Source organism: Mus caroli, chromosome 5 (genome assembly GCF_900094665.2).
Source record: "Mus caroli chromosome 5, CAROLI_EIJ_v1.1, whole genome shotgun sequence".
NCBI lineage: Eukaryota > Metazoa > Chordata > Mammalia > Rodentia > Muridae > Mus > Mus caroli.
This window is the reverse complement of record NC_034574.1, coordinates 60,946,612-60,958,123: the sequence shown is the minus strand read 5'-3', so window position 1 is coordinate 60,958,123 and position 11,512 is coordinate 60,946,612. Positions and strand designations below refer to the sequence as shown.

At 44.0% G+C, this 11,512-nt stretch overlaps 1 protein-coding gene across 4 annotated transcripts in view; it reads left to right on the top strand.

Annotated features, from left to right (window-relative positions):
- Atp8a1 (ATPase phospholipid transporting 8A1) overlaps window positions 1-11,512 on the top strand; it is a 226,127-nt gene that overhangs the window by 189,915 nt on the left and 24,700 nt on the right. For all 4 annotated transcript variants that reach the window (XM_029478096.1, XM_021162268.2, XM_021162270.2 and 1 more), the window contains 3 exons: window positions 2,807-2,868; window positions 6,044-6,100; window positions 6,858-6,965. In XM_029478096.1, the coding sequence (XP_029333956.1) occupies window positions 2,807-2,868; window positions 6,044-6,100; window positions 6,858-6,965 (227 nt within the window). The remainder of the gene's footprint in view (window positions 1-2,806; window positions 2,869-6,043; window positions 6,101-6,857; window positions 6,966-11,512) is intronic.

The window sequence follows — 11,512 nt, the reverse complement described above, 5'->3', positions numbered from 1 at the left end:
AAAAAGAAAGAAAGAAAGAAAGAAAGAAAGAAAGAAATCAATCCTGTGCCCATTAGCAGTCACTCTCAGGTTCTTCTTAGCCTCCTTGTAGCCCTTGGAAACCACTGACATTGTTATCTCTGTGAATTTGCCTATGGTGAACATGTCCTATAACTAGAATTATGTGCACAAGCTTGGCCTTTCCACGTTGTAGGGTCAGTCAGCACTTCTTCCCCTTTCCTGACTAAGTAATATTCCACTGAATAGATAGCTATCCGATACTTGACCCATTAATCAGTCGGTGGACAGTATGCTGTTTCTGATTTCTGGAGCAACCAGATACCAAAGTCCCGGATACAATTCAGGATATCCTGATGACCTTAGACAAATTGACCAGATATGGTTAATTTTCAAGATGTTAATATTAACATAAGAATGGAAAGCAAGATATCACCAATCCATGAAACTCCTATTTCAACATTCTAAGCTAGAGAAGGGAAAAATAAGCCAAACCTTGGGCTGGAGAGATGGCTTAGAGGTTAAGAACACTGACCACTCTTCCAGAGGTCCTGAGTTCAATTCCCAGCAACCACATGGTGGCTCACAACCATCTGTACTGGGATCTACTGCCTTCTTCTGGTGAAAACAGTGAAAATAATACTCACATAAAATAAGTAAATCTTAAAATAAATAAATAAATAAATAAATAAGCAAGCCAAACTACACAGCATACCTCACACTTTAGCCATGCCAGATCTCTCGCTGTGTTTACCTGGAAAACAGTCCGCATCAGCATGCTTCAGTCCAGCCATCCCCATCAGCTACTGCCCATGAAATCCAAATCCAGAGGGCCCTTGGCTTTTCCCTCAAAGACCAAGCACAGACTGTGGTAGCAGCTTGATGTAATTGTTCCACCTTTTTGCCACTCTTAAGTGAGTGCTAGGAGACTAAGAGACTTGTTTTGCTTTGAAAATATAGAAGACCAGGAGTCTATAAAAGTATACAATATAGAGCATTTTTAATGGAGTAATTCCAAGGGTTGCCCGTAGTTGTCTTATAAAACTTGAGAGTTTTTGGGAGTCTGTGGGGTCAAAATTTGAGTATTTATAATTTTTTATAATAGTCAGTTTTTGTCTTTTTCAGTTATGATACATGGTCAGTGGGGGATAAGACGTGTACTGCTTTGGATAAAAATAATGTGCTGGTCTTTGCATCCTCCACCGATTATATCTAGACTCACTCACGGTTGCCCTTAAAGTAACCGTAGGCCAGCCTCTGATTATCTCTCAAACATTGGCTTGTCTAAGAAATCCTCGACAGGCAAGCTGTGGAGGCATAAAAACACACCTGCTGTGTTCCAGAGCCCAACAACTTGCTCTGTGGGAAGGGTTGTTCCCTCCATGAGTAGCACCACTGGCTTCCACAGGATTACAGTCTTGCATGGGACTGTGTGACCAGTGGATTGTAATGTAACAACAATAACAAGAAGAAGAAAGATGGCTCAGAGGTCCCAGGTTCAATTCCCAGCACCCACATGGCAGCCCACAACTGTCTGTAACTTCACGATCCAATACCCTGACACAGACATACATATAGGCAAAATGTCACTGCACATAAAATAAAAATAAATACATAACTTAAAAAAAAAACACCTCTATCTCTGGAAAAAACAATGTGTGGTGAATTTTGATGTTGTATAAAAGAGTTACTGGAAAAAGATTACCAAGATAAACACAGACACACCCATTATAGCTCTGTGTATCTCTACAAAGCCATATTTCTATGAACTGTATTAACCAAAGCAGCATTTGAGAGCCCAGCTGTATTCTGTTAAACTCTGGACATTAAGGAGAGCGATGTAAAACAATGCCAATTTTCTCGCTCGTTTTTGTTTAGGAAAATAGTTATTTTTCATAAAATGTGTTTATATGACTTTGCACTGGGTTTATTACTGTTATTTTTAGATAAAATACAGATTTCTTTTAATGTTCTGTTTGAATTTCTAGCTTGGTAAATACCAGTCTCTATAAAGCACATACATGAGAATCCTCAATAATTCCTGAGTGGATCTAAAGCTCAGCAATGAAAGCTGGTGGTCTGTCAGTCACTGTTGCCCACCCCAGACAGTGCATGTAACTTGTGTGAACTTGCGAGGAGCTTCCTGCTGCCTTTCAGAAGGGAGCCGAGTTCCGTGGGAAATGGGGATCAATGTTTGTGGTCCATAACATCTCTTGATTAGTCACTATTCCTTCCTCTAAAATTGTCTTTGCTAATCTTCCCTAGAAAAACCAAAGACTTTTGATATGCCCAGAAATCCAGCCAGGCCCTCAAAGAATCATGTGCCTGGCATCGGGTTGGTGCTCCTTTGTGTCTGAGCACGGTTTTCTCATGGATCACTCTTGTTTCCTCCAGAACAGCTTCATTGAAAAGTTCCCCGTGACTCTCACTATTCTGCTGACAACCTTCTCTGTCAGCACTCCAAACGTCACATCCTGTCACTACCCAGAGCTTTAAGCTTTCCGAACGATTGAGAGTTCAACCTTTTTAGGTATTATCTATGTATTTCATTTCGCCCTGTGGACTCTAAAAGTTGGTTAGCAAGTCAGCTTCTCCGCTTTGTGTGGGCTTTCGGAGTCTGGTGTCTCATTTGTGGCCCATCTGTAGCAACTTAGTGAGGGACAGCATCATTGTAACATCCTCTTCATCTCTTGCCCCACAGGGTACCTCTAGGCTCTCCTTGTGTTCAAAATGGCTAACTTGCTTCCTCCTTTTTGGACTTTTATTTCTTTTCTAACAAGCCTCTTGTATTTTTATTTTCTCCTTGCAGGCACGGTATTTGGAAATGGGAAAACCTCAGATTACCTGCTTCTGGGAAACTTTGTTTATACTGTGAGTTCAACCCCTCTTGCCTGTTTTTGTCTAAAGCCACACCTTTCATCTCTGACCGCCCCCTCCCCCCCCCACCCGTTTCCTTTCGGATTTAAATGTCTATGTGCAGGGAGGGAGGGGGAATGAAATAAGGCACTTGGAGTATTAAGAGTTTTCTAGGTTAGGTTTTGTTGGGTTCATACTCAGGTGATTTCGTGTGACCCTTCTCCCCATTCTAACTGGTCAAATAAAGGCTAGAGCCTGTGATTGGGCAGTGGAAGGGAAAGGCAGGGCTGGAGGTTTTAGAGAGAGAGAGAAAGGAAAAAGGAGGGGAGACTAGGAGACTGAGGAGAGAGAGGAAGAGGAAGTGGAAGGAAAATGGAGCAGAACCATATGGCCTGGAGGAGCCACAAGTAGCAAGGAATCTCATACATAGCTGGGGACTAGAGCAGTGTAGTGGTAGATCTGCCCAATCTAGGTGTGCAGTTTATAAATTTTATAACTGAGTTGTGTGTTCTTTGCACGGACTTATTGGGGTTGGAGATTGACCACAACATATTTAAGTTTTTTATTTCATTTTTGTTTTGAGGTACGACCTCACTGTGTAGCCCAGGATGGCCTTTAATTCAGAGCCCTTTTGACTCCACCTCCAGGCCAAGAACGATTACCAGTCACATGGGCACCACCACACCTGCTCTTTCTAACTATGATTGGTATTCGTTGACTTTATAAGATTTCTGTTACTTTGATTCTCAGTCTTTCTTCTTTCTACCTGTTTCCGCCCTTTTTTTTTTCTTTATTTTTAACTTCCTCCTCAAATTTATCTTACTGGCATAACTAATTATTTTTGGCCTTCCAGAATGTTCCCAAATTTCATCAAAGTATTTTTGGGTGTACACCCAGGGATTTCTCTAGAGGCTCAAGCTAACTAACTTTACAGTGATCTGGGGCTGGAGAAATGGCTGCTCCTGAGGTCCTGGGTTCAGTTCCCAGCAACCACGTGTTAGTGCATAACCATCTATAACTCCAGAAGGAAGTTTTCACACTCTCTTCTGACCTTGGGAGTTCCTGCCCTGACTTTAGTCCTTTACTGTAGCCTGTAAGGTGAAATTAACCCTTTCCTCCCGGGTTGCTTCCCGTCATGGTATATATCACAGCAAGAGAAAGCAAACGAGAATGGAAATTGGTACCAGAAGTGGGGCCTTGTTGTAAGAAACCTTACCATGTTCAGTGTTGGGAGTTAAGGGTGGGGGTTATGGTAGAGATCCAGGTAGAAAAGACACTGAGTGCTCAATGATTAATGGGCTATTCTGTGAAAGCTTGGAAGACAAAAAAGCACAGACGATGAGGCCTGGCTCATGAAGTTTCAGAGGGAACTTTTGGGGTCCCTCAAAGACTCCCAGAGTCATTAATATAAAACTTTGAATGTAAAGCCTGCAGTTTCTGGTCAGCTGGAGCTGAAGAATCACCTGTGATTAACAAGAAACCAGCAGCACTGAGGCAACTGCCCAGCTAGGACAGTGGGACAACTGATGCTGGCTAGCTGGGGCTGCGATTTTGCAGCAATCATTAATAAGAGACCATAATCATTGGGGTGAAATCTTCTGAGAAGTATTTCTTTGGGGTCAGTACACAGTGAGGGGCCAGTGCTGCACATCAACTGGCTATAGAACTCAGCAGATAGCATGAAGGGTCTCTCCCGTATGTTCCTAATTTTTGAAGGCATGAATGGGTCACAGAGAGTGGCTGAGGCTGGGTACTGGGTGAGAGGACTAGAGTCTCCCTGAAGACAGGCCACCAGAAGGCATTGTTGAAGATGCAGCCTCAGTTAAAGTGGAGACCCCAGGACTAAAGGGGCCCTGGAGAGAAACTGAGGCTTAGCACCGAGAGAGGCCCTTGGTGAAAGTATGGTTTCAGTTAGAGTGGAAACCCCAGGATTACTGGAGATGCCAGGGCTTTGAGATGCCCACCACAGAAAACCAGATCAGTGGGTCATGGTGGTAAGGAGACAGTGACACGGTGGCAGCCATGAAGCAGTCAGAGAGAAGATTCATGTACTAACAGGCTTCCTCTGCTTTTTCCTTCTGGGCCCTCGCCTTATATGACAGCACTGCCCACACTTGGAGTGAGTTTTCCTTTAGACAGTGCTTTCTGGAAATGCCCTCGCAGACAACCCCAGACTGGTTTACTAGACTCCTACGTGCTTCTCAGTCCTCTGTCTAACCATTAAGGCATCCATAGGGGAGACAGAGCAGTCAAGGTAGCTTTCAGAATTACCCCTTGTCTTGGTCAGGGTTTCTGTTGCTGTGCTTGACCAAAAGCAACTTGGGGAAAGAAAAGGTTTATTTCACCTACATCTTACATCGTTGTCCATCAGTGAAGGAAGTCAGAGCTGGAGCAGAAAGCTGGAGGCAGAAGCTGATGAAGCAGAGGCCATGGAGGGTGCTGCTTACTGGCTTGCTTATCATGTCTTGCTCAACCTGCTTTCTTATAGAACTCAGGCCTTCAGCCCAGGGGTGGCCCCACCTACAATGGGCTGGGCATTTCCACAGCAATCACTTATTAAGAAAATGTCCTACAGGCTGATTTAATGGAGACATTTTGTCAGTTGAGGTTACTCCCCCTCAGATGACTTCAGCTTGTGTCAAGTCGACATTTACTAGCTGGGACACCAATATAGTCGCCCGCCGTAGTTGGTGTGTGTTTCTAGAAGTGGCTGACTGTCATATCCTATGTTTGCAGAATTGTGTGTACCTAAAGTTCCAGAGCTGAGACTTAGATTCCTAAATGTCTAGTTGTTTTACTTGTATAATTTATCTTTAAAATCCAGGAAGTAAGCTTTTAGTGAAAACGCATTCAGTTAAAAACATTCAGTTAAAAGGAGCACGAAACCCCGAATTAACATAAGCACATGCTATGGCTATTTGTGAACTGTCCAGAATGCAGATAGCAGCACCCTGGGTAGCCTCCCAAATAGACTCTGAGGCTGTGAATGTGAGCAGAGGCGGGGGAGCCATGTAAATGGCAGCTGTTGCTATGCCCTAGTGAGAGCCATTCACCTGATCCATGAGTCCGTTGAGCACATAACTGGTTTGATTCCAACATGTGTCTTCCATGGGAGTCTCTATGTCACTTGATAGACTACTATAAAACAATATATATGAGACAAAGTAATATTTTTTTCTTCTGTTTTTAGTTTGTAGTGATAACTGTGTGCTTGAAAGCTGGACTGGAAACCTCCTATTGGACATGGGTAAGAACATCTCCAATCGCATGTCTCTTTATCACAGAACCTAAAGTTCTGACTGTGAAGCAATGGGCAAGGAGGGAGAATTAGGGATTTGGGATGGAAAACACAGAGTTCCATGAGTTTATCACTGTGGCCCCTCCAGCCTTTGGCTCAGCACTGTACACTGTCACCACCTCAAAATGACGGAGGCATTCAGGCATAGGTGCCTTTGCTTAGGGGTATCATAGGACTGGTGTCCCATAGACAACTATCAGGAAATAATTCTGAAGAACAATTAAATTCGTGAGAGATCTGCCCTTGGACGTAAAAGCATAGTCTGAATAAAACAAGTTCCTCTTCCAGCATGTTAGTTTTGCAGCCTGCCCACTTCCAGGAAGAGAGACTCGATGGAGAAAACAAAATTGTAGTTTGACGTTCAAGGTGGGGGGAGGGGGATTGGAACGAGGAGTTTATATTTAACATCCCTTGACCTACACACAATGTTCTCTCGTGTATCTGACCTCTTTGAGAGAGAACATACGGAGCACAGATAAAGGTGAACGAAGGATAGCCATGGATTAAAAAGATAAAAGTTGGAGCAGAGGACAGTGGTGGAGATTACAAAGAACATACAATTATACGATTATACAATTATAGCACATTTCCGGGAGGTTATCTTTTTATGAATGTAATACAGATCAGGAGAGAATCTGAGTGTTTCCGTTATGGCTGTGTGCTTGGCTGGTTGGCAGTGTCTTGACCCAGATCTCCTTCCTCGCAGTTCAGCCACATCGCCATCTGGGGCAGCATCGCGCTCTGGGTGGTGTTCTTCGGGATCTACTCATCTCTGTGGCCTGCCGTACCCATGGCCCCTGACATGTCTGGAGAGGTAATGTGTGCCTTAGAAATGGGTATCTATTAACCATTCTGCGCCCTACTCTGCGTGACTTCCCGTTTTGTGGGTGTGTCTTCGGCAAGAGCTCGACCACCCTCGAACACCACAAGCGGGAGAGATAAATCTCTGACCAGTATTTTAACTTCAACATCTAACTTAAATCTGACTTATCCTTTCATAAACATAACTGGAACGGTAAAATATGGTTGTGGGGAACCTGAATCTTGTCACGGATACCCGTCTAGAAGATGCCATTTTAAAACATTGAACCATAAATCCACAAGTGCATGTAGGCTAAGAGACTGAGAGAAATGCTTCGGCTCCTTCTTTGGGACAAGCTGTCATTCCATCTGTTGTCACTCATTTCAAAAAGCAGTCAACTGTCACTAGAGTAAGTGCACTTTTCAAGCTGTTTTAATGACATCAGCTTGACTCTTGTTTTTTGAAGGAATTGAGGCACGTGACATCTCGGCCTTATCATCCTCCGGTTTTCAATTCTGTCTTTCAGTTTCTTGTTACGCTGGGAGGAATTGAGTTATTAGGTGTTTGTGGGGGAGTGTCAAAAGACCCCCTTTCCTTCAGAAGAGGGTCCAGCGGTAGGAGGGTTTATGATTTCAATTGCAGGAAATTTGACATAAAATGTATAAAAGAAAATGTGGAAAACATTTCGGGATTTCCTGTGACCGCACAGTAACTTGCAAATCAAGGTAACGTGAGCCCTGTTGCGGGCTGCTGTTTCGTAGCGTTCACAGGAACCCTCTCCGGTGGTTTGCACGTATTCCCTGCCTGTAACTCTGCCTGAGTGCCCTTCACTTTTGACAGTCTGGTTTATAGATCATTTTCATGAAATTCGATCTGACAGCACCCTGCTTTTTATAAATTAACAGAATGCAGACACTTTTTTTTTTCCTTAAGAAAAATGTGGTTAGATTTATTAGAGAGGGGCATTATATACCATTACAGGAAAACCAGATGCACCGAGAGTCCCGCTTTTCCCTCCACCGAACGTGAAGGTATCTTTTGAAACGCACACTGTGAGGCCTAGAAAATTTACAGCATGTGTTTTAAAGAGAGCAGAGAGAGCCGGGAACATACCTCCTCTCTGTCTTGGTTTCTAAGACTTTCTTTTCTGGAAGAGGAAAATGGTTCATGTGTGTGGCAGTGTTTGTCTTCAGTCTCTGATGATGCTGTGTGGGAAACCCAATGCTGCTTTGTCCCTGTGTTATGATGTCTGCCTGAACCTGCTTTTCCCAAGCTCAGTTCTAACTGAACCTCTCTCAGTACGCATTAAGTCCCCTTCATGTCCAGATGTCTCTGTGTCGATTTTATCTTCAAAATGAGTACCACAGAAGTGTTTGAGATTCTCCCCCCCATCCCCTGATCACTTAAGCAACTGTGGCTAGTGGGTCTGATGACAAGAACTGAGTTTTTGACCACCTACTTCTAGGACAAGTGCAAAGTATGGTTGGCTTCTAGCCAGCCAAATATAATTCTGCCCCTGCCTGTAGAATTCCTGGTATTACCCAAACACGGAACTTAATATCGTCTCCTGAGACGCACGCCAGTGCCGTGTTTAATTCAACATGAAATGAATGTCAGTGCTCCATCACAGTTCTGTCCCTTCGTGGACGGTGGGAACTGCTAATGGGAGCTCTGTTCCTTCCTGCTTTCTGACTACCGTGACTTTGGATGAAGTATTTACATAGCTGGAGTGTCATTGGAAATAGAAGGACTGCGCTAGTTCAGCTGGAGGCTCTCCTAGCTTGTCCAAAACATGTCAGTCTGGCTGATCCAAGGAAAAGATTGATTCCTTAACACTATGCCGCACTTCAGTGCTTGTCACAGATTCTGATGTGTGCATACACGTGAGTGTATGTGTGTTCAAATGAACCTCCTCTCCAGCCGAGGGTTTGACAGAACTGCCATGCATAATGTCAAACATCAGTGATGTCCGTCTGCTTCTTGTGGGGTAACAGGATCTCCTATGCTCAGTTTGTGACATTTCATGATAAGCACAGCCACTAGTTATAGGAGAACTCAAGTCATCTCAGAAAGAAGTGATTTCTCGGGTGTGTGAGAGTTTGCAAATCCTAAGATTCTATATCTCAATTGACACTACAGACTATATATATATATACATATATAGGAAGTTTTTACTCTTGTGCCAATATTTTATATCTATTGTAAGGTTGGGCAAAAACTGGCTGATCATCGTACAGTTTGTTTATTCATCTGACTTTCATAACAAAATCAGCACCGTATACGTACGGCAGTACATTATTGTAGGTAGCAGCAGTCAACACTGGCTGGCTTGGCGTGGGCCGTATAATACACATAGTGAAACACCACCCAAAGCAAGGCCAAGAGTGTGGAGATAACTTCACAGAATTCCTGACACAGTGGGTAATAACTTTCTGTCACCACCAAAAGCAAGGTCACTGGTGTCGAGTTCAGAGTCTACATGCCTCTACACACATACATGTAGTCTACATCCGGTCCTTCCCTGTCTCAACACTTCCTTCGGAGACTAAATTATATGCATAGGTTTGTTCTTAGTTGCCGAGAAGCTTAATCTAGGCCGTGTGCAAGGTGATAGAACAGAAAATGGTATAAGCAGGCTTTGGAGGCTGGGGGACTCTGCGGCCTTAAAGGGGCACTGGCTGAGAGTAGCAGAGCTGCTCCCAAAGGCAGCCAAGGTCTTGGAAGCACCGTAATGCCAGTCATCCCAGTGCTGTTGAACACTCACTTCCCCTCAGGTGCTTTTCCAAGGTCTGTGTGCATAGTCAGTTGGTCTGACAAACATCTACTGGGATTCCTCTGCGTCAGCCACGTTTCTAGGCGCTGGATTCAGGGATGACAGAAATCATGCCCTTCTGCAGCTGATGTCTCTGGTGGGAAGAGAAAGACAATGAGTAAGTGGAATGAGATAAGTAAGTGCCATGCGCATGGGCAGAGAGACGGGCAGCAGGTAAGGGCACGATGACCCAAGGTGCTTGCTCACAGTCAGACAAGCAGCCATTGGACGAAGCTGTCAGACATTAACTTCTGGTTCTCATCACAAATTTGTTTTAATAACCAATTTAAAGATAAATTTAACTGAGGCCCTAGGAGTTTAGTCTGACCTCCCATAAGGAGTGGCAAAGATTTTTTGTGAATGCTACTTCTCTGGTACTAGCTGCTAAGTTAGGACACCATGAATCTATAAGGAAGCTCCCTCCCAATGACTGTCTCTCGTGGATTTGCATAGAAGAGGATACCTGTTGTCTGCTGTCCTGCACTGCTGCTTTTCCAAGGCATTGATGCTGCAAGAGTCATTGCACAACCACAGCAAGGACCAAATGCTGCTGTCTTTCTTTGCTTATCCCTTTATATGGTACAGGTTGTGATGGACATTAAATGACATCAGTCTATACTTCTGCTGTATCTTCTGCAAGCAGAAGAAAAACCAGGTAGAAGATGCAGAGCGCTAAATTTCAGCTCAGATAACTTTCTGTATGACATGGACAGAGGAGGATGCTAGGCTTTGCCCAAATCATGCTTCAGTGATGGGGACCAGTTCAGTCACTAGCAACAGTGAGGCAGCAAGTTATCTACATCTCCATGGTGCCTTCTCTTCCCACCCCCAGCCCCCATGGTTTCTATGGCTTCTCAAGTGGAACAAGTTAAAAGGGCTCTGACTCTCGCTCTAGCTCACAGGTTTCAGGGTGTGGATTGTACAACTCAGGCAACTTACAGATACAGGTCGTTGCTTCCAGGTCAGCATCATGGGCATCACACATGGTTCTGGACCACGTATCCATCTCCGACTTTGTGGTTTGGGTTCACCTTTGCAGCCTTTGGAGTGTGTGAAGACACGGCTGCTTTTCATAGCATATGGAAGGGGAAACCCTTGCTCACAGAGAGTGGGAAGAAAGAGAGCTAGTACTTATCACACACCCAGTGTGTTTGCCCAGTGACACGTTTTATAGCAGGCATGACTCATGAGAGTTAGATCCATATTGTCATAAAGAGAGAAATAGCTGATGACTAGCTAGTAGCCCAGAGAATGAAGTCCCAGTTTTATTTTCAAATACCACCAGTTTCTCCCAACAGGCTGAGGAATTCTCCACCTTCTCTTGGGTACCCACTGTTGCTCCTACTTGCAATCAGGAGGGCTGTTTCTAGAAGTGTGTTCTGATTCTTCCTCCTTGCCCCATGCTTCCAGAAATAAGACTCAGACTCAAGATAGATTTACAAATATCTTGACCACATAGCTAGGTTCTTGTTTGACTAGATCATGACTTAAAATAATCTACTTATTCTAAGCTGCATTCTACCATGTAGCTGGTTATCTGTGTTGAAGCACCATGCATCTATATCCATCATATTTTCCCGGGGAAATCTCCCTTGCTTGACACTCTCCCAAAATCCTTTCTGCCTATAGGATGTCCCACCTCCTGCTTCCTGCCTAAGCAATAGGCCATTGAATTTATTACTGACAGGCGTCACATCCATACAGACACAAGCTCTTTGCTCTACAGTTTTTTTTTTTTTTTTTTTTT